Below are 24,481 nucleotides of genomic sequence, written 5' to 3'. Positions count from 1 at the left end.
TGAATTAAAGTAATCGTTTTTATTCAGTCGCTCGCGAGATAACTCTCTGGCTTAACTAAGAAATTAACTGCTCTGTTTTGAGTCAGGGAGCATGAGTTCTGCTGTTTAGCGATGACGGCGTTTATTTGGTGATTACGGTGGCATTCCATCCCTGTGGATGAGCACCGCTGTGAGAGGCTTGTGTCCGAGAGTGCCTATCCTCTCATTACCCCGAGCGATCCGCTGGACGCAGATTTTCCACACCCCCGCATTGGTATGCCGGGCACGTTTGGTAATGCCCCTAAACTGACAGTCCTAATGCGGCTCCACGCTATGCTAAAGATCGATCTCCTCCCCGAGCTCTCGCTCTCTCCCACCCAGCAGCCTCCCCAATTCAGACTCATCGGGGAGAGCTGAGCCGCCGGAGCCGGAGCGAATTAAGCCTGAACTCCTATCGATTCCTGCGTCACATCCACCTTATCATCAGCCTCGAACCAGTTCCCGAGGACAGCCGGGGAAATCTGCTCTTTTAAGGATGGAGAGAAAGCTATTTATAGGTTTATGTTTGAGTAAAATGAAGGTTGTTGTTTTATTCTATAAACTACAGACAACATGTCTCCCAAATTTCAGATAAAAATAATGTTATTTAGAGCATTTATTTGCAGAAAATGAGAAATGTCTGAAATAACAAACAAAATAAAGATGCAGAGCTTTCAGACCTCAAATAATGCAAAGAAAACAAGTTCATATTCAATCAATATTTGGTGGAATAACCCTGCATTTTAATCACAACTTTCATGCATCTTGACATGTTCTCCTCCACCAGTCTTACACCAGTCTAAAACCACAGAAAACCACACAAAACTTCGGACTCAATGTAGACTTGAACCACAGAAACTGAAGACTCCATTTATACCTGAACTATAGACACTTGTCATAAGACCCAACATAGACTTGAACAATAGAAAGTCAAGACTTAAGACTGAATATGGACTTACATATTCAACCCCACAAACTCAAAACAGAGCTCAGACTTACACTCTGGAGACTTGATACTCATCTTTGACTTAATTCTCAGACTTCATCAGATACTCAATACTGAACTTAGACTCCTAGCCCAGAGATTCAATACTTAACTTGACTCAATATTTAGCTCAGAATTTTAGACAGAAATCCAAAACTTAACACTCAGCTCAGACTCACACTCCAGGAGAGTAAATACTTGAGACAGACTCTTATACAAGTGACTTAATACTCAGCTTAGACTTAACTCCCAAAAACTCAAGACATGATACTCAACTCACTCACATCACAGAGAATCGAAACTTTACTCAGACTCTTATCAAAGAGACTTAATACTCAGCTCAGACTCAAATCCCAGAATCCCAAGACTTAATACTCAATTCAGACTCACATTTCAATGGGTCTGTGCTCAACTCAGACTCTTATCCAAGAGACTCAATACTCAGCTCAGACTCGAATCTGAGAAACGCAAGACTCAACTCAGACTGACATCTTAATACTCAGTTCAGACTTACATCTGAAAAACTCAAGACTTGATACTCAACTCAGACTAAGATTCCAGAGACTCAAAACTCAACTCAGACTCTTGTCCAAGACACTTAAGACTCAGCTCAGACTCTAATCCCAGAAACTCGAGACTTGATACTCAACTCAGACACACATTCCAGTGACTCAATACTCAACTCAGACTGACATCCCAGTGACTTGAAAATCAACTCAGACTCTTGGCCAAGACACTTAATACTCAACTCAGACTCGAATCCCCGAGACTCAAAACTTGATACTCAGCTCAGACTTACATTCCAGGGAATCAGTACTCAACTCAGAAACTTGAAACTTAACTTGAAACTCAACTCAGTTTCAGGTACCAGTGACTCAATACTCAACTCAGACTCACATTCCAGAGACTCAAAACTTGATACTCAGCTCAGACTCACATTCAAGTGACTCAATACTCAACTCAGATTTACATCCCGTGAACTTTGTTGTAAATTTAGACCCTGAGTCACACATCTCATTGATAAAAACACTTCCTTAATTAATGAATTAATCTAAAAAGTATTTTTTATTATGGTATTGCCTTAGTGGCTATTAAAATAAGCAGGTCACAGTACTGGTTTAGTAGCATTTGGGTGATTTCATGCTGGGATTGGTTCACACTGATGCTTTAATCTTATTTCAGGCTGCTCTCTGAATGATATCACAGTGTTGAGTAAACGCAGGCTGTGAGAGTGTGGAGTGGCAGTAGTGAGTACTTCCTCACCATTTCTGTAATTGGATGGAAGAGGCTCGGGTATGTAGACTCAGCTGGTGCTCTGTTTCGTTTTAGAGAGAGAGAGAGAGAGAGAGAGAGAGAGAGAGGGAGGGAGAGGGATGGAGGAAGGAGAGCAACAAAGGCGAGGCAGAAAGTCGAAAGAGCAGAAGAAACAAGAGGCTTTACAGAGAGGCATTTTGAGAGAAGTTGAAAGGTCGAAGGGCGTCCGTTTGCCACGGGTTAGACTCCAGTGCTACTGCATTTCCTCTGTGTGTGTTCTGAGCATCGTACACACTCGCTGTGGGCTGTGGAGCGCTGCTCTAGGTTAATAGCCTCTCAGCCATCTGCCTTTCTGGCCTTTCTGAGCTGTCAGGAAAAATCTCAATAACTGCTTTAAGGGTCTCCTGGAGTTCACTGTACTCCTTGGTCTTTCAGGGTTTTTACTAAATGCCAAAGAACCATTAAAACTCAATAAAACATGTATTTTTAACTCGTTATTGAGTCTATTTAGATGGTTTATCCAATATAAAGACATGGGAACTTTGTAGATAATACTGACACACAAAAGGCATGTACTAATTCTCTTAATTAGTGCTTCAGTTATCATTCCCTTTAAGAGGCAGGTGAGCTCTGACTTTGGCGCGTTCGTATCTTAACAGCTCGGCGCTTTCACACGTCTCAGCAGAGACAGATACTGACCTAAATATTCACCAGCAGCTCATTTAGGGGAGAGTAATGTTATTTTATTCTTTATTCTGTTTATTGTTGAGTTAATAGCTGGATTTGGAGGTGTAGCTCCTGCATGGATAAGATAGGATTGGACGGCTGACTGTTGACTGTTGTCAGGGATTTAATCAGTCAGTGGAGCTCCTGTGTTTCCTGCAGCAAAGTTACAAGAAACACAGCAGAAATTTATCTGAACACACCTCACTTCCAGCAGATTACCACACACATCAGTGTAGATTTATTCCTAAACTCTGACGCTATTTTAACTGTGCGAGCTCTAGGCGTGATAATAGACTGTTGACGGGGCGTAAGATAGCAACAAGCATCTCGCCCTTCAATGAAGTAGAACCATGAGTCACCCAACCCTTTTTAGCACAGTTTTAAAGTTTTTTGGCTTAGAGTTTAGTCTTATAAAACTCCTGTCTGTCCTCAGTGTGTCTGGGGTTTTAACATGGAAAGGACCACCTACTTTGACAAAATGTGGCTATTGTATTGATAAGTAACCAGATATATTTTAATATTCAGTTCTGGAAAAAAATGAAGACACCACTTCAGTTTCTGAATCAGTTTTTCTGTTTTTCTCTGAGTTTTATCCTATAAACTACAGACAACATTTCAAATTCCAAATTAAAATATTGTCATTTAAATCATTTATTTGCAGAAAATGAGAAATGGCTGAAATAACAAAACAGAAGCAGAGCTTTCAGACCTCAAATAATGCAAAGAAATCAAGTTCATATTCATAAAGTTTTAAAAGTTCAGAAATCAATATTTGGTGGAATAACCCTGGTTTTTAATCACAGTTTTCATGCATCTTGGCATGTTCTCCTCCACCAGTCTTACACACTGCTTTTGGATAACTTTGTGCTGCTTTACTCCTGGTGCAAAAATTCAAGCAGTTCAGTTTGGTGGTTTGATGGCTTGTAATCATCCATCTTCCTCTTGATTATATTCCAGAGGTTTTTAAATTTGCTCTATTAATATTTTCCAGGGCTGCATGTATGCGGGGTCTCCTGCATTGGACAAAACTTTTTTACATTGTAAATTTTATATTAAAGACTATATTAAAGCTATACAGAACCGCATGCTGGATTATTCTGTAAACTAAATAAGTGTTAGTTCTAAGGATTACATTTCTCTTTGAGGACAGATCTGCAGACTCTTGGTTTTAATTTTAATCTCAGTGTCTTCATGAGGGAGAGTCACCTGGAATAGTTTTCTCAGCATCTTGGAGGAAGGAGTTTCTGGAGGTGCTGAACAATAGCTGCTGTTTTTCCTTCACGCTGTGAAGCTCCAGCTCATCCCAAATCCTCTTAAATTACCTCAAATCACCTCAATCTCAGTTCATCAGGTTTAGATCAGGGGACCTACACCTTTTTTTTTTTACTGTTTCCTACGTAATAAGGAGCAGATAATGACCCCAATTAGTTTCTTTGCTATTTTTGTAGATATCAATAATTAAACGTAGCGTTAGAGCATCTCCAGTTACCCTTCTTTTTCACAAAAAAAAGAGCGTAAGATACGTTTTGACCCTATGCAACTTTTCAGAGTAAGAACCACTGCGTAATCGTTCCTTTTACTTCTCCGAGGGTTCAGTATTGACGTTTGTTCCCTCCATCAGCGACTCGCAGGAAAAAGCTTTTAGAACAAAGCGGCTCGGGAGCGTTCCTGTATATTTTATGTGCCGTTTGGCCGTAAAAGGGTTCACCGCGTCAGGAACCCTTTTAGCCCCCCAAAAACTTTCCAGCTTCCCTCCATTTACTCGTCTGTAATGAGCTCCAGCCTCAAATGAATAATAAATACGCTCTCTCGTCCATCGGCGCCACCAGATGCCGGCGTGGGTTAAATTAAATCAGCGTCCACACTCGGCAGATTAGCACCGCCCTGCGACAATTAGCAGCGATTAATGGTTATTGGCTCCACGCTCTCGGGCGGCGCTCGCGGTGCATCTGCTCCCATTGACTGCTCGCCGATGCGCCGGCCGGCGATCAATGGCCTCGCTCTCGTCTCCTGATGTGTTTGGAAACAGTTGAGTGTGATTTATGAGAGGCGGAGCCGCTGGCAGGGAAGCCCGGCGCTCACACACTCGGTTTAATAGGCGCTAATGGATGGATTTCAGTATGTAAATATATAAATATAAAGTGTAATGTGCCAGAGAGACATGCTGGATCAATCTAATAACCACTGATTTACCACTCAACACTCCCAAACACTCCCAAACATCATTTAACACACTAATTGTTTCCCTAATGGAGAAAAAAAAACATATTACTGCAGATATTATTGTATGACCACAACTTAAAAAAAACAAACAAAAAAAAAAAAAACAAAAGAAGAGTTGGGGTGCTATGAATGGGATGCTAATATACTAATATTCACAATTGAATAGATGTATGATTATGATTATGGCTTTACAGCCAATGAAAACACAAAAATCTGAGTCTGAGTTTTATTCCATAAACTATAGACAACATTCCAATTCCAACATTCAATTTGGTAAAATTAAAGAAACTCATCATTTTTATGTGGTCTGTTATTTTTTTTCAGAGCTGTATACTTCTACCTACAGAATAATGAATTTACAGGGGTTGGACAATGAAACTGAAACACCTGTCTTCATTTTAGTGTGTGAGGTTTCATGGCTAAATTGGAGCAGCCTGGTGGTCAATCTTCATTAATTGCATATTATTGCACCAGTAAGAGCAGAGTGTGAAGGTTCAATTAGCAGGGTAAGAGCACAGTTCTGCTCTAAATATTGCAATGCACACAACATTATGTAATGTAAAAAAAAGTAATGTCAGCATACCACCAAATAGGACCAACCACATCCAACAGGATTAACTGTGGACGCTGTAAGAGGAAGCTGTCTGAAAGGGATGTTCGGGTGTTAACCCGGATTGTATCCAAAAAACATAAAACCATGGCTGATCTGACTCCTGTATCCACCAGAACTGTCCGTCACCACAATGAATTATTGTGCTCTAAAACCAGGTGTTTCAGTGTCATTGTTCAACCCTGTAGTGTACTTAACTAAATTTGTTATAAAACTGAACTACACTGGACGCAGAAGGCTCTACACTGCCTGTTTCAGTAGCAGATGTCCAGGTCAGGGTAGAGTTGGAGGACATATGGGTTTGACAGGACAGGTTGTGCTTCTTTTTGTCCCCCTGTCCTTGACGTTCCAGGCACTGGCTTTGACACATCGTTACTTGGCCCTTTGCTGACTGCCCCTCCTCCCAGCTCTCCGGCTCTCCGGCTCTAGACTCCGTCACTTCAGGAACTGGTTCCTGTTTCTCATTGCTGCTGCTGTTGTGGTGTAGCTTCATCACCCGTTCAATAAAACAATCTCCTGGCTGTTTGTTTAGTCGGAAGGTGAAGTGCGTTCAGCAGAGTGAGCCATAAATCTGCCGGCTGGAGGAGAGTCATCTCCCGGTTAGAGACATTTACATAGACTTTCGGAAACTCTCGACCTTCAGAAAGACCCCTCACTGAATTAAAGCGCCTTATTTTAAATGCATTATACACAGAGTGATCTATTTTAAGCATTTGTTTCTTTTATTGTTGATGATTATTAAGGCTTACAGCCAATAAAAAAGCCAAAAATCAGAAAAATCAGTGTCTTAGAAAGGTAGAATGTTATATTTTAAGACCAATTGGTACTTTTAGCAGTGTGGGCAGTGTGCCAAGTCCTGCTGGAAAATGAAATCTGCAAAAGTTGTCAGTGTCACATGTCTCTCCAAACCATCACTGATTGGTGGAAACTTCACACTAGACCTCAAGCAGTTTGGACTGTGTGTCTCTCCACTCTTCCTCCAGACTCTGCTCCCTTGATTTACAAATAAAATGTAAAATGTATTGATGATCAGTGATGGTTTGGAGAGACATGCTGATCATCTGCTGGTGTTGATCCACTGTGTTTTATTATCAAGTCTAAAGTCAGTGCAGTTTTGTTTTCCCACAAAATCTTACAGCACTTCATGCTTCTTCCCTCTGCTACTGACAACTATTTTACAGATGTGGATTTCATTTTCCAGCAGGACTTGGCACACTGCCCACACTGAGTACCAAAAGTACCAATTGGTCTTAAAATATATTATACGAATTTTCGGAGACACTGATTTTTGGGTGTTCATTGGCTAAGTAAGCCGGTACCACTTTAAAATAGGACTACCTTTATAAAGGGTTTATAAATGGTTTACAATTAGTTTATTAATGGTTACTAATTAGATTGTAAATGCCTTAAAAATCATTAATAATCAGTTCTAACACATGGAAAAGTGGAAAGGGCAACAATATAGATGGCTGTGGGTTCACTATTTGTGGGAAACAACAGGTCATTGTTGCTCTTTCTACGTATGTGTTATAGCTGATTATTAATGATTTTTAAGGCAGTTACAACCTAATTAGTAAGTATTCATGAACTAATTGTAAACCATTTATAAACCCTTTATAAAGGTAGTCTTATTTTAAAGTGATACCTGTAAGCCAATAATCATCAACAATAAAAGAAATAAATAAAAATAGATCACTCTATATCTATATAATATATGAGTTTCACATTTTGACCTGAATTACTGAAATAAAGTAACTTTTCAATGATTTTAAAAAGATTTTTTTTGAGATGCACTAGTATATATGATTTCCTTTTTTGGCTCATATATTCATTCCTCATATTTGCTTTCTTCAGCAATATATAGGTATATCCTCCTGAGACCCGGACTTTTGCTCATTTTGTTCATTTTAATTTCTAATCAAATAAGTACAAAAATTAATCTTTCGACAGAAAGTCATTCTTTGCTCACATGGGGACAGTAGTTTAGTAGTTTATGAAAGATTTAAACAATATTCTTACAATTTTTACCAAATTTTAGCTTTCTAGAGTAAGCAAATAAACATACATTTTTAATATAAAAACATTAAATTTTTAGCTAGCCCATGTTTCTCTCTGGACTAGCTGTAGAAACTTTTGACTGGTATTCCCGCCGTCTTGTTTTCAATCCATTAAGCGTAATGTTGTCATGTGATTACTAGATGGTACGGGCACTGTCTCCAAAAGAGGCCAAATGGGTCGCAAGAGGATATAAGTTTCAGAAGGTGATAGCCAAGATGTTGACCTAGAGCTTGATTGAGTGATTGATTGATTTATTCAGTGATTTATTCATTCATTAATTAATTGATTTATTGATCCCTGGTTGTAATGAATCTGTCTACAGCCATAATACTGAAAGCACAGTTCCAATGGTGGGAAATGTAGAATTAGACATGGTGCCAATAGGTTCATATTTATATTTAACTGCTCCATAGAGTTCTACAGTACACTGTAAAAAAAAAAAAAAAGTTAAGAAAACTCAAAATATTAAGGCAACTTACTGCACTACATTTTTGAGTTTTGAGATCAACTCAGTCTTTTAAGTTTTGAAAAAAAAAAAAAAAACATGCAGTTGTGCCAACCAGAAATCTTTAGCCCAGATCATATGTATTAAAACTTTAAATATTAAATCTCACCAACTTAAAAATGTAATTTGTGTTTTTTGTTGGCCTGATTTAAATTCTACAAAATGTGTACTGCAAGTTTTGCTGACCATCCTTTAGGACCAACTAAAAAAAAATAAGATGCGCCGATAAAATGTTTTACATGAATCAAAATCATTTAGTGGGTGCAGCACTATACTTTTGTTAATTTAACATAGCAACTGGGTAAATGGAATTTATGACTATCACATAACCACCTTATTTTCAGTTATGTAAAACTATTGCAATTAATGCTAATGTAACCAGACTGACTTGGCAACACAGGATTTAGTAACCTGCTCTTACGAGCTTCAACACTGAGGCCAGGCAGTTACTATTATATAACAAATATGCAAATTCCAAGAGAAGGCAGCTTGTGGAGAATGCCTACACACTAATGGTGAGTGAGAGGTGGAAGGACACGCCCAATATGCAAATAGTGTGATTAACATTGCTCCATAGACCCCGATCAAATAAAGGGTCAAACTGAGCATGTGCAGAGTAGTTGGCATGGCCTCGACTAGGGTTCAACTACAATTAGTCAATTTTGTCAACACAGATTATTTATTTGGACCATCTTTTAACAAGAAACTTAATCAAGTAAGTTGGGGTGATTAGTTTGCTAATTTTTAGGGTGCAATTCAATATTTCTCATTTAGCTGACTTAAAAATCACATTACATTACATTAGACTCTTATAAACTCCAAACCTTCAGAAGGACCCTTATCTTCCTACTTTGAGATATTTCTTATCATCGTTAAAGTCTCCATGTAGAGAACAGTTATTGAGGCATTTCCTGCTGGAACAGGAACACATGGGTTCTGTTCCTTTTCATCTCTGGCTTTTGTAGAGCGATTTTTCCACTCGAGTTTAGGATGGGGGGCTTTCTTTAATTTAAAAGGATGTTGAAAGACGTCCAGCTTGTCCTGTTTTTCTTCTGGCTTGTGGAGAATCGGAGAGCCGTGAGGGAACAGTGTGGTAGAGAAGCCAAATCATCAGACAGAGCACTAAGCAGTTAGCTTGCGGATGACCAGCCTTGTCCTACATCATCTTTGTCGCAATTGGTAAAAGATGCTTCCAAAAAGTAAAAAATGCTAGTTTTCTACAAATCAAGATGTAGACTCCTCCATCTCCATCTTAATGGTACAGCTACCAGATACTATACTGCATCATTATTATATTAAAAAGAGATCTCGTCCATCACTATTGTGGTATTAGCATTAGTGATGGGACGATACACTTTTTTCAGCTCCGATACCGATATAAAACTGATATAAAATTGCAGATACGATACAAATACCAATACTTTTAGTTTATTAATAGTACTATGATTAAGGTTACATAATGAGCCTGAAACAGACCACACAGCCCTTTGAAGAGTATACACAAAAGCATTTAAAATAAATGCATTCCAACGTCATTTATTTGACACCCTTTATATACAAACACATTATAGTTTTCTTTCAAATAAAAAGTTTTAATTCTTATTAAATAAAAAAAAAAAAAAAAAAATTAAATATTAAATAAATTAAATATTAAATTCAGGGCATTTTTTTTAAACAGGTTTTTATTTTGATAGGTAGCGTAGAGGATTAGCTGCAATAGCTAACGGCTAACCGGCGATGCTAACTGTATTTCCGCGCTGAATTAATCACTGTTTTTTAATAAATGATTGATTTCTTGGTGCTGGTTAGGGTTGGTAGGATCTGTGGTTTGATATTAGATGTGGATTATGGCTGTGGGTCACTTGAGATATTGAGTTATTTATTACATTCACAATGCCGGAATACATTTGCTAGCTAGGTTAACAGACTGCAGGTCTTAATAGAGATGGCTAACGGCTAACTGGCAATGCTAACTGTATTTCCGAACTAAATAAATGACTGTTTTTTAATAACAGATGGGTTTGTTTGTGCTGGTTAGTGTTTGTAGATGCTGTGGTTCTGCTGTACAGCGTTTCCAAAGTAAAAACTCTCCAGATAACTGACTTTTTTTGTAGACAAACAGCTAAATTTTCCTGACTGAAGCTGCTGAGGGTTCAGTGATGTGTTTAGTGTTAACGTTACAGCTCTGGACTGGAATATGCATCAGTAAGTGAATCGACCGCGCCCGCCTGATATCCGATTCGTCGAATTACGTCAATATCGGCCCGGATACCGATATCGATCAGATCGGCCCGATCTCTAATTAGCATGCTAGTTACTGGCCCTACTTCTGCAGTATTAGCACATTGGCTTCGAGTCTCAGCCCTCATCGCTACGACGGCATAAGCATGCTGGCTATAGACCTTGTCCAACATCGATGCCGCAATGTTAGCATGCTGGCTACCAGCCAAAATAAAAATATAATAACAGTGTACTTGAACTATACGCAGAAATAATTAAATTACTTTTTTCTCCTATTAATACTTACATTTTTACCTAATTAAGCAGTATTAAATATACTTTGAAAAAGTATACTTTAGTTGGCTGTGCTATTTTTTTATATATTAAATATATACTTAGTATTATATTACTTTATATGATAAAACTATACTTTTACTAAAAGCCTACATTTCTGCAGTAAAACTGTACTTCAGTCAAATTTGATAGCAAAACATCACGTTTTGTGTTGCTCATACTAATTAAACTGTGCTGATGAACTTTTCTATGTGTTAAACTACACTTAAAAAGTTTATCTTAGTTAGTTTAGTGTAGGTAAAAGAACTTTACCAGTTGATGCTGCAGTAATGAGATTTCATGGTTTTTTTTTATGTATGTACACTCCTCAAAATTAATGTTGTGTTAAATGTTTTTTTTTTTTGTTATTCAATTTTTATTTATTTACTTAATCATATTAACCCTTGTGTGGTGTTCATATGTTTGTTCCTCGTTTACTTTGTTACTTGTATTTAATTCAGCAAAATTAAGCAATTCTATATTAAAATGCTTTACACATGCTTGCTTCACCTAAATTGCAAGCAATATAAACAGCTTACATGGTTAATATTTGCCCTTTACCTTTCTTATGTTACATTTCTTTTAAAAAGTGCTACTCTTTTTTTTATTAGTTTTTTAATAAAATGTGAAAGAAAATGAATTAAACTCAAGATATGAGTAGAAAATTTGTTTAGTTTCAAATTTACAAATGAAGCAATGTTTATTAGCCCTTGGCCAAACATACTGTATGTAATATAAATGTGTGTGTGTGTGTGGGGGGGGGAGGGGGGGGGGGGAGTGTTGTCATGGTTTGCACAGAATTGCAGACACGTGCAGATACTGATAAAAATATATGTTTATTATAAAAATAAACAGATGTAATACGTGGTTGATACAGAAAACAGTTAATCACCAGAAACCAGAGCAATGTAGACAAAACCATACCATAAACGAGAGACAGTCCAGAGTTCATACACGAGATATCCAATGTCAGAGGTAATCAAAGAGGCAGTAGTGAAAACACAGTCCAGGTAATACACAAGCAATCCAATATCAGAGGCAAAGGCAATAATCGGCGTCGAGAAAACAAAGGCAAGGTCATACACAAGATAAACTGAGACAAGAGATATAGAACGCTTTGTAATGAGGAGAACCTACAATACGCGGCGTGGGTGTTTGTGTGGAGTGCTCTTTTATAGTGCCAGTAATCAGTATTCAGGACTTCCTGGAGGAAGCAGGTGAGGTGTCACGTGATCAGGTGAGTGCGTAATGTCAGCGGGTGGTGCATTCTGGGTAATGTAGTTGTTGACCTGAGAACCTCCGTTAGAGCTGGGTGTGGAAGGGACAGAGGAGCTAACAGCACCAGACGTGACAGGTGTACAGTGTGTGTTTATGGAAAATGTGTTTTGATATATGTTTTTCACAAAAAATGAGCCAATGCCAATGAGTTTAAGTTAGAAAAAATATTTTTTTAGTATCATTTGATGAAAAATGAAAACGGGTCCCACAGACCCGAACACCACACAAGGGTTAAACATAGTAAACAAAAGTAAACAAAAAGCTCATACGGTACATCATATAGAAAATATATCTCATGTAGTCCCCGTCAAAAGGACTGTACAAAACAAATGCGCCGAGGTCAATCTTTCAATGACAGTACAATAGAATAATTAGGTAAATGTTGTGTTAAATCTATACTTTAATCATTCTTTTAATTCATTTTTAAAGGTCCGTTGGGCAGCTTATGCAAATATACTGAAATTGTATTAAATAGTGGAAAAAATTACATATTACTAAAATATACTCAGTATAAATTTAGTGCACATTTATATCGTTTTAATTATTAACAAGTATTAATTAAGTACAAATAAGTGGTTCCGAAATAACACAACTTAAGTAAAGAACTATTTTAGCCTAATTTAGGTATACTTTTTTTAAATAAAAGGGGACATAGAGCTATTATTCTAGAGCTATGTATACCTGTAACTCTACCTCTTCACTACTTTACAACTGATGCTCTCAAACACTTTATTAATAGACTTTAAATTCAATTAATAATGAACTCTTGATGAGTTCAGCACAGCTGTTAACTGAAAGCCTGAATTCCAGGTGACTCTAACTCATAAAACTGACTTTGAATACTAAATAATTTTACTGTACATGAACTTTACCAACTGCATCCCTCAAAGAACCTGTTGAAGCTTTTCTTTTAATTCAGTGAGTGAGATACTATTAGATGAAGCGAATGGAAAGGGAAGGGAAAACGAGGGGAAAACGAGGGGAAATGGTCTACTGTTCTGCTTCCTTGTCCTGATCTCCTCTGGGTCCTGGTGTTATGTAGGAGCTTCTGACAGAGTCTATAAATAGCAGGCGCATCATGCGGGACCCCTGCCCCGGGATACAGGTCCCTCCGTGCCGGTTCAGGGCGTACGGGAGCATGCGATCATGTGCTTCACATTTTCCCCGTCCGGAGAAACGGAGGCCTTGTGACTCCTCGCTCGTCCTGTGAACTTTAAAATGCCACAAACTGAAGGGAGGAGGGTATTTTGAGCTCGGCTGCTTTCTGATAGCTCCATTGTCTTCCTGAGGAAAACAACAGAAAGCTTCAGCCTCTGCAGCTTTCTTTACTAAAACTCTACATTCCTCACTAGTTTTTATGCTGTTTAACCTATTTATCGTTTAACTATTTGCAGAATCTTTCCCTCTCAAAGTGTTTCTCTTTCTTTTTCTTCTCAAGGAAGAGACTCCAAAGTTGTTCTAAAGTCTTTTGCCCTCAGGCCATAAGACTGTTCAACTCTGGCCTTTCAATGGACCCACCCTCCGAGACACCCTGTTTATAACATTTTAATAGCCCTGGTGAAAAAAAATATATTCTTAATTGTACTTAAAACATATTGAGAAATGTATAAGTATGCTGTAAATATACTTAAAAGATACTTTTTAAAAATTACAATATAATGTATTTTAAATGAATAAACTACTATAAAGTACACTTTTAGTTTAATGTAATTTAATATACTTCTAAAATATTTTTTTTTTCTAAATATGCTTTTGTACATTTTTAGCAAAGTGTGTTGAAAACATCTGTTACAGTAGTTCACTTAAAGTGCAATGTATCATGTAACTTAAATTAAATTACTAAATTGGTAAAAAAAAAAAAAAAAAAATATATATATATATATATATATATATATATATATATATATATATATATATATATATATATATATATATATATAGGTAATACATTAATATAACAATTAACATGTATTTAAATTAGGAAAATATAAATATAAGTAAAATATAGGATAAAGTGTTAAATAATGCATTTAAATGTTAAAATAATCAAAAATGAAAGTAAATTTCTAACATAGTAAAAATTGTAGTGTAATAAAAAAACAAAATAAATTTTTACACCCAACGACTTTTGTGCTACTTACAAAAGACAGGAACAAGAAGCATATTTGTAAATCTTATAATCATCTTTTACTGTCAAATTCAAATTGTTTGCAGTCTACATCAGAAATAAATGGAAATAGGCCTCACTGTTCCAATACTTTTAAAGGGGGTTCCTGTATAAATGAAATGAAAGGAATGAAGCTGTGTCCTTTTTAGGTGATTTGTATTAGTTTACTCTTTATTACATCAACTTTATGTTGTTTAAATGAAATTACAGCATATATAACACAGTTATAGAATATAACAAAGAGCATTTTCCATTCAGTTGCTTTTTCTTTCTGAACTTGCTGTATCACACATTTCTATTGTGTGTTTTCTCATCAGGTTTTGTATTTTATTTAATTATATTCAAATAATATAATATATATTAAACAAATATAAACCATTTTGTGACATTTTCTTATGTAGTTGACTAAACCCGACACAATCACTATTTGATTTTAATAAAGAGTTGCTTATGGTAAAATAAATTTTTTTAAACATTATGTTGTCCCTATTTTAATTTTTCATTGACCCAGTAAAAGAGCTCAAGACATTTTCAACAGCAGTAGAGTGACGACATGCTTAAAAAGTCTTAAAGATTCAAAATAACTATTTTTATTTTTATTTCATTTTCTGCAAATAAATACTCAAACATATACCTGTAAGTAGCAGAATCAGAGTAACTGATTCAGAAACTGAAGTGTTCTCTTAATTTTTTCCACAGCTGTAGATAAAATAGAACAACTTTAAAAGTCTGAAAAGGTCTGAAAACGTCTTAAATTGAATTCACCTATAGCTGCAGATACCCTGTTATAGTCAATTCAATATTGTATAGCACCTTTTTATGATTTTAAGCTAACCGTAACTCAACTTTTTTTCTCATATAATCACCATCAGTGACAATTGCTCCACTTTTTTTAAATCCATAATTAGGCAATAATGCACTCAAGGTTCGTGCTATAACATGTAATATTGGCACTGCTGTGATACAGTCATAGGCATGAGGTCTACTAAGCGTAGCGTAATAACTCTTAAACTGATGTTGGTGGCTGATAATGTGTGTAATAATGTGTATTTTCAAATCGCTGGGCTTATTTATTTATTTGTGGGACTTATATTGGAGACATGGTGTTTCTGCACTGTGCCTCTATGGGATCCAGCAGCTCCTAGTGGTGTATAAATAATGACATTGCTTAGGTTTGTATTTGGTTTGTAAGCGTTGCATCGTTGGTAGGTTCCCTGTATGTGGTGGATATGGAGTAATACATGGAGAGCTTTGGTTACAGTGCATTACTGGCTGATAACGTCACTTATAAAACGCCTCTCAGCCAATCAGATGGATGGATGCAGGATCGGAACTAACTGTGGTATAATAGGGAATGATTTCAGAAGTTCATTTGGTGGCGTTAGTTCAAGAATTATCCGGAAGCGTTCTCTAAGCTATTTCTGCCTGAATCTAGTTTTTTGAAACGGGAAGTAAATGACTGTACTTTGCCTGGATGTCGCAGGACGTGGCTCGAGGGCTCCTGGCTGGATAATTACAGGGTTATTGGGGCTGTGAGGAATGGAGGGACGTTAGGAGGAGTAGCCAGTCTTTGCTGGGACTTTTGAGAAATGAGACTCAGCGACGGAAACGGATAATGGAATTGGCTTCGTTTTGCTAATCTGCCCCTGGCTTTTTGAAACGTGAACCTTGTAAAGAGCCTCACAATCCAATCATTCCACACCCAGCTGAAATAGCCACTTAGACTTATTAGCTCAGCTACAAAGTAGCAGCAGCAGGAGCAAGAGCCCTTTATGCCTTGCATGGCTGATCCAAGAGCTCTCAGAGGAGATGCAGGCCAGTTTACCCTGGTGAAAAAAAGAAATATACTTAATTGTACCTAAAACATATTGAGAAATGTCTAATTATACCACGGTTAGTTCTGACCCTGCAATGTGACTGGCTGAGAGTCGTTCTATGAGTGCCATTATCAGCCGGTAATGCACTGTAACCGAAGCTCTCCATGTATTACTCTGCCACATACAGTACAGGTAACTACTATAAAGTACTATAAAGTACACTTTTAATTTAATGTAATTCGATATACTTCTAAAATACTTATTTCCAAATATATATTTTTCCACATTTTTAGCAAAGTGTGTAAAAAACAGCTGCTACAGTAGTTCACTTAAAGTACAATAAGCTTTGTAAGCTAAATAAAAATTAAGTTGTAAAAGCATTGGAAAAACAAACAACAAATAAAAAAATATAAGATTTAATTAAGAATAAATTAAATAATGTAAAATAAAAGGACACGTGGACAGGCTAAAATGTAAAGCAATAAATTAGAGGGATACATTATTAGAAGGACTAAAACATGAAGTAGCTAAAAATAACTCTATGATTAGAAAGAATTAAAGTATTAATAAAAATAAAGTTATTGCAGGGGCTCCAAATGGTCCAGCGGATTAAAGCGCTGCCATTATGATCAGGAGGAGATTGCTGCTTCGAATCCTGGTCATGCAGCTTATCAGCCATCAGCTGCCGGAGACCCGAGAGAGCATGATTGGCCTTGCTCTGTTTGGGTGGGTACAGTAAGTGGTGCTCTTTCCATTTATTGCTCCTAGGGTGATGTGGATCAACACAAGGCTGCGTCTGTGAGCTGATGTATCAGAACCGAGTCCCTGCGTTTTTCTCCGAGCGTTAGCGCTGTGATGCTGCATCATCAGAAGCTCAAAAAGAGGCGGAGTCTGACTTCACATGTATTGATGATGTGTATCATGATATTATTGTGTGTAGTACATTATGTATGGTACAGTATTGCACACCCCGGGTCCCCAGTTGAACTTGGCGAATATGGAGACAGTTCTGGAAAAAAGTGAACCAGACAGGAGAAACAGGACATCCCCACTTTTATAAGGCTGTTAATAACTAATCCTGTCAGCGAGGAGGATGTTGTCTGTTCACGATTTATTGGTTTTGCTTCACTTGGCTGCACGTGAAAGAGCCCACCTGGAGCCTGTCATATGCTCGGATGAAGATGCAGCTTCGGAGGGAATCTGTCTGTCCCCCGTCTCTTCATGTCTCTCTGCAGGGAGAGGCAGAGCGACAGGCTCCGGCACTAGGGGGAGCCGGGCGACACATCCCGGCGCTGACATAGTTTTGGCCAATAATCTAATTTTTCACTGTTTGTCAGGTACTAAATGTGGGCAGACGCTTTTGGCATCAGCTGAATTGTTGTGGGAGAGACTTCCTGAAGTAGATTGTCTCCCCCGCAGTGTTCTGGCAGCCAAGGAAACCGATGGGAATCGCTTCTAAAAACCCACCAACGAAGTCTTTCTTTCTAAAAACGTCCTTGGCGCAGAGACGCACGCTTTTGGGGCTTAATTTTAGTCAGGCTGACGACAAAATAGATGTTGGAGGGCTGAACGTGATACAATCTGTTTATCTGTTGATGCTACTTTCTGAAAACTGTGCTGTAGTCCAGGCCTTAAAGTGATATTTACAGAATGCTACCGCTTTAAGTCTTAACTTTGCTGCCTGAAAAACAGTGGCTTGCAAAAGTATTCATACCCCTCGAACTTTTCCACATTTTGTCACCTAACAACCATAAACTTAAATGTATTTAATTGAGATTTTCAAAAATGTAATCAAATAAAAATTACTCTAAAAACCCTAAATAAAATCCATTGCAATCAACTGCCTTCAGAAAATTACAACCACATTACATTACATTACATTACATTTCATGACATTTGGTGGACGCTTTTGTCCAAAGCGACTTACAATAATGAATAGAAGTTAAAGGTAAAACATCTTTAGGTAGGGCCTAAAGGAGGTCAAAGGGAAATAATGGGATAGAGGAGTAGAGAAGGGGAAGAAGGAGATGAGGTTAGAAGTAGTTAGTGTGTTAGAGGTGTTAGGAGAGTAAGTGCTCTTTGAAGAGCTCTGTCTTCAGGAGTTTATTAAAGATAGTGAGAGATTCTCCTGATCTGGTAGTAGAAGGTAGTTAGTTAGAGGTGTTAGGAGAGTAAGTGCTCTTTGAAGAGCTCTGTCTTCAGGAGTTTATTAAAGATAGTGAGAGATTCTCCTGATCTGGTAGTAGAAGGTAGTTAGTTAGAGGTGTTAGGAGAGTAAGTGCTCTTTGAAGAGCTCTGTCTTCAGGAGTTTCTTAAAGATAGCGAGAGATTCTCCTGATCTGGTAGTAGAAGGTAGTTAGTTAGAGGTGTTAGGAGAGTAAGTGCTCTTTGAAGAGCTCTGTCTTCAGGAGTTTATTAAAGATAGTGAGAGATTCTCCTGATCTGGTAGTAGAAGGTAGTTAGTTAGAGGTGTTAGGAGAGTAAGTGCTCTTTGAAGAGCTCTGTCTTCAGGAGTTTATTAAAGATAGTGAGAGATTATCCTGATCTGGTAGTAGAAGGTAGTTAGTTAGAGGTGTTAGGAGAGTAAGTGCTCTTTGAAGAGCTCTGTCTTCAGGAGTTTATTAAAGATAGTGAGAGATTCTCCTGATCTGGCAGTTGCAGCAAACATGGAAGAATTTTCCTGGCACACTTTGGTCTCATTAGTACCAATTGAGCATTGTGTCATTGAGCAACACCACAGCCTACCTGAGTATTGTTGCTGATCATGTCCTCCATCACTTTATGACCACAGTGTACCTGTACCTTCTGATGCTACTTCCAGAAGGATAATGCTCCATGCAATAAAGCACCAATCATCTCAGACTGGTTTCTTCAACACATCAATGAGTTCTGTACTGTACTGGAACATCCTCCACAGTCACCAGATCTCAATCCAACAATAGAGCAGCTTTGGGATGTGGTGGAGTTTCAGGAGATGGATCATGGATCATCATGGATGTTCAGCTGATAAATCTGCAGTAACTGCATGATGCTCACATGTTAATATGGACCAGAATCTCTGGGAAATGTTTCCAGTAGCTTGTTGAATCTGTGCCACGAGGAATAAGACCCAGTCCAACCCGGTTCTAGCAAGGTGTACCTAATAAAGTGGCCGGTGAGTGTATATAGTCCTACTCAATTGGCAGTAAAGGCAAGTCAAGCTGTCTGTGTGTGCATATGTACTGTGCTGTATCAGTGTCAGCAATGGGCAAAACTTAAATTAGCTGAAACGTTTCATTTGACGAGGTGTTCACAAGTGTTTGAACATATATTGGACAGTATATTTGTGTTCACGCCTGGATCCACTATCTGCATTAGTTCCTGTGTGCTGACTTTCAGCGCTGTAAATGTTTCACTAAACCTGCATCGCTCCTGACCTTTCAGAAGCAGCGTCGTTCTGAACATGTGGCCTGGAACAAATGGAATACTGGGAATTACCGATCAGGCATTAAAGAATAGCTCGGATTGTAGCAGGGCACTCCCTCCTTCCTGGAAAGAGCCGAGTTACAGTACGCTGTAACTGTAAAGTTAGCTCACGAGAGAGAGACAGAGAGAGAGAGAGAGAGAGAGAGAGAGAGAGAGTACGTGAGAGAGAGAGAGAGAGAGAGAGAAAGAAAGATATATATATATATAAGGGTTGTCACGATTTCGATATTTCATTGAAATCGATCGAAATTATGTCATGGCCTCGAGCCTTGAAGTCAAAAAGAGGATCGACGATATGTGCGCAGCCCTTTCTCCAAGGAATGTGGACATTCTCATCTTCTTAAAGAAAAACTTGAAAATATAAAAATAACAGTTGTTTTTTCTAGACTCAAATATGTTAATAATTTTGGTACCTTAAGGAGCATCTTTCTCTCAGATAAAGTTAATAATATATCTTTATTAAAGAAAAAAACTTGTCATTCTCAGGGACCGAAAGAGTCTTATTTCTCATGTTTAACTGTTACAGTAGGATAGAGTTCAGTTTGTTAAGGCTCTAATTGTTCTATTATTTTGTACATGACTGTTCCTGTTTTTTTATTATTTATTTTGTTATGTTGCACATTGCTGTTTTAATAGCGTACACTGCTGCTACCAAAAAAGCCACTAGATGGCATTACATATATATCTTAATTAAATTATTTAAATTTGACCATTAGTGCCTAATGTGGTGTATTACAGATCACTTGTATCACTTTGCATCACTTATATCAAGCCCACCTTTTGAAATAAGATATTGTAAATTTGATAAATCAAACCAATGACTGACCATAGACTAATCTAAAACTGGCATAGGCCTCTCTGCTGTAAAAAAAAAGAAAAAAGAACATTGAGAATTGAATCAATATATATATATATATATATATATATATATATATATATATATATATATATATAGAGAGAGAGAGAGAGAGAGAGAGAGGGAGAGAGAGAGATATATATAGAGAGAGTATGTGAGAGAGAGAGAGATATGTAGAGAGAGTATGTGAGAGAGAGAGAGAGAGAGACTTAGAGAGAGTGTGTATGGTGAGTGTGAGAGAAAGAGAGAAAAAGATATATATATATATATATATACATATATAGGGAGATATACATATGTATGTGAGAGAGAGAGACAGAGAGAGAGAGAGAACTGCCAACAAAGTGCTTATCACATTTACTACAAACAAAAGACGAGTGTAACTGTACACCAGTGTAGTAGCTCACAGAGTAAACTGTCAGAATACACAGTAGAGATTGTACGTCCATTCATGGAGTGATTGTATGTTACTAATACATAAAGGATCCTATTTTAGTGATCTATAGTGCACCGGTCAATTGCATATCGTGCAGCTGGATTTAAGGTGTGTCGGTGTGTCTTTGGTATCGTGAGAGGGCAAAAAATACACCTTGCACAGCCTGAAACGCATAAAAGGCGTGTACTAATTCTCTTAATTAATCATGGGTGTGGTTAATTTTGTGAAATAAGCCAATCAGTGTGTCAGATGTCGAATGTGTGATTCGCTTTTAGAAGCAGGTGAGCTCTGACTTTGGCACTTTTTGTATCTATCTATCTATCTATCTATCTATCTATCTATCTATCTATCTATCTATCTATCTATCTATCTATCTATCTATCTATCTATCTATCTATATGCAGCATTGTCTTATTGATAAATGCATGGACTTCCTTGGAAAAGATGTGGTTTTGAAGGCGTCACATGTTGTTCTGAGACCTCAAATCCCACCCCCCCCCCGTGGTTTTGTAATGCAATTTCTACAGCATGTGGTTTTATGCATTGTTTTATTGAAAAACACACAGGCTTCCTTGGAAAAGATGTGGTTTTGAAGGCATTGGCATTTTTATGTTGTTATATGAAAAGTTTGGTTAGTTTCTGGTCAGAAAATCGTTCTGAATTTGACTGGGTCTCTCTAAAGCCTTGAGTTTGTTGAGTTGTGTTTTTTGTGTTTTTTATTCCAGTAATAGGTACTTTTTCTGTCCTCCCTCTCGTCCAGCAGAATTGTGTGGGATTGTCTAGGACATTTTTGTTTTAAAATTAGACATAAACACGCGCACACATACACAAATAAAAATGTTCTGGGTTTAGTTTGGCTCGTTCAGGCAATCTGGATTAAAGTAACAGAAGAAGCCGAGTGCAGTTATAACCTACTAAAATAAGCCTGAATCATGCAATCCATAACCTCAGGCATTTCCACACTCGGTTGACGGGTAAACCACACAGCAGATTACATTGTTATACAAGACCAGCGCTATTCTTTTGGGCTGTAATTTTGGTGCAAGTCCTGCTTTGCTTCTTGCTTTGGAGCAGTGTTGACTGGGGTGGGCAGTCGAGTGGTCCAGCGGTCTAAAGCGCTGCTACTGTAATCGAGAGATCGCTGGTTCAAATCCCGGTCATGCAGCTTGCCACAATTGGTCTTGCTCTGTCTGGGTGGGTACAGTAGATGGCGCTCTTTCCTCTCATCACTCCTAGGGTGATGTCGATCAACACAAGGCTGCGTCTGTGAGCTGATGTATCGGAACCCAGTCGCTGTGCTTTCCTCCGTGTGTGCTGTGATGCTACTCGGCAATGCTGTATCAGCAGCAGTTCAAAAAAAGGCGGAGTCTGATCTTCACGTGTATCACCCTCCTTGTGTTGTGCCATCACCTGTGATGGGGGATATATATATATATATATATTCAAATTGGGAATGAATATGATATCTTTTGCCAACCACTGTATCTTGTCTCATCCTGACCTCTAACTAAACTCGATTTATCTTGTCTTATCTTGTCATCAGATGCTGGAGCCCAAGCTGGACGAGCAGTGCGATCTGGGGGCTCGCCGGCGCCCGTCGGAGGACGAGCACTCTCTGGGAAGCCCCTCAGATGCCCCGGCCACCACGGCCAGCAGCCCCCATCCCAGCGAGCTCCTCACTCCGCTGGAGGAGACCCGACACCTGGTGCCCCCGACACCTCCGCCGTCCACAGAGGGTGAGGACGGCAAGAGCAACGAGGGCAGCCTGAGCGAAATCTGGAAAAGCGTGGACAAGGAATACCGAGGTGAAGAAGAAGAACTGGAGGAAGAGGAGGAGGTTGTGAGGAAGACTCTGGCAGAGGGGATGGATGAGGAAGAAGAAGAAGAAGAAGAGGAGGAAGAAGAAAGAGAAGAGGATGGAGAGGAGACCTGCAAGTTAGAAGAAAGGCAACTGCTGCTGCAAGTGGACGAAGACAATGCCTCCGATGCTCCCGACACTAACGCACCTCCTTCGTCTTCATCCTCGTCCTTCGTCATCCCTGAGCTCCGCCTGGACCGCTCCTTCAGCGCCGACGCCCTCTCCTCACCCGCCACCGACGAGGAGTATGAGGAGGATGATGAAGACGAGGAGGAGGAAGAAGAAGAAGAGGAAGAGGATAGTGATGACAACTTCCTAGAGCGTAGAGACAGTAAACGGAGAAGCATGGTGGAGGGAGTGTCGTGCGAGAAGCACGGAGGCACCGGAGGGCTCAGCGTGCAGAACTCGCTGAGGCGTCGCACCCACAGTGAGGGCAGCCTTCTGCAAGACCCCCGCGGCACCTGCTTCACTTCTGACAACGCCATCAACTGCCTGGAGGCTTCCTCCGGCCACAAGGGAGGCTGGACGCTGCCCTCGCCCAAAACCCTGAAGAAGGAGCTGACGAAGAACGGGGGGTCCATGCACCAGCTCTGCATGCTGTTCTCTGGCAGAAAGGTAAGGTCGATGTCCTTTATATTAGATATGAATCCTACTCTGTTTACACTATATAACATCCACTTTTAGTAGCGTACATATCAGAAATATCACAAGAATGACACTAGATGTCTAATAACAGCTATTTTTCGAATAGAAGGATTTGATGGTCTCAAGAATCTCAAAGGATGAGTTTTTTGGCCAATTAGTTATGATTCTAAGAGACTTTGGGCCCTATTTTAGCAATCTATAGCACATTGATCAATTACATATTGTTCAGCTGGATTTATGGAGTGTCAGTGTGTAAAATATACATCTTGTATTGCTTGAAATATTAAATATAAATATATATTAAATATTATAATAGCTTATACTAGTTTATAATTTCAAGTTGTAAAAGTAGTTTTATTGTCAATACTGCATATGTACAGGACATAGAGATAATTGAAATGACGTCCTTCCCAAAAATTAAAGCACGATAAAAAATAGCAAGATAAAAATATAAATATAAAAGAATGGGAGGCACTATATATACAATACAACAAGGACACAAATAGACGTACATGAGACAAAAGAAAATAGTGCAATAGTTATAAGGAGGTGATTAAAAGGGAATGACAGCACAAGTATAAACAGAACCCGTATAACTATAGTGCAAATATAGTGGTATAAAGCTTTAGGCTGGCAAAGTGAATGAGTGTGTAAAGTTCTTAAAAGTTCACGTTTGTAGGGGGAATTTTATAATGTGTCGTCGTGCACTCGTAAAGTAAAGTAACAATCACTGTAATATACAGTATTAATAGTAACAGAAACAGGATATTTTAACCCAGATGTGTAACATATTACAAGCACAGTCTAGGATACAATATAAACACAATTCATAATGCATAATTAACATAGCTATAATGTGTTATACACTTTTATGAATGTGTATGGCCAAATGTGTTATGCCTTATGAATTCACTATAGTGCTTAGCTATGATTATGTTTCTAGAGTGGCTTTCGTATTCAAAGTAAGCAAGTCATACAGTATTTCTTATAATTTATAGCATAGCTGCTGTTTATCAGCTTAATTTAT

The 24,481-nt window shown here is 38.3% G+C and overlaps 1 protein-coding gene across 8 annotated transcripts in view; it reads left to right on the top strand.

Moving 5' to 3' along the window:
• rgs3a (regulator of G protein signaling 3a) overlaps positions 1-24,481 on the top strand; it is a 360,852-nt gene that overhangs the window by 222,887 nt on the left and 113,484 nt on the right. For all 8 annotated transcript variants that reach the window (XM_049465826.1, XM_049465822.1, XM_049465824.1 and 5 more), the window contains one exon: positions 22,495-23,424. In XM_049465826.1, the coding sequence (XP_049321783.1) occupies positions 22,495-23,424 (930 nt within the window). The remainder of the gene's footprint in view (positions 1-22,494; positions 23,425-24,481) is intronic.

This window comes from Astyanax mexicanus, chromosome 1 (assembly GCF_023375975.1).
Source record: "Astyanax mexicanus isolate ESR-SI-001 chromosome 1, AstMex3_surface, whole genome shotgun sequence".
In the NCBI taxonomy this organism is placed as follows: domain Eukaryota; kingdom Metazoa; phylum Chordata; class Actinopteri; order Characiformes; family Acestrorhamphidae; genus Astyanax; species Astyanax mexicanus.
Note: the sequence above shows the minus strand (reverse complement) of the source record. Positions and strands in the feature narration are given on the sequence as shown.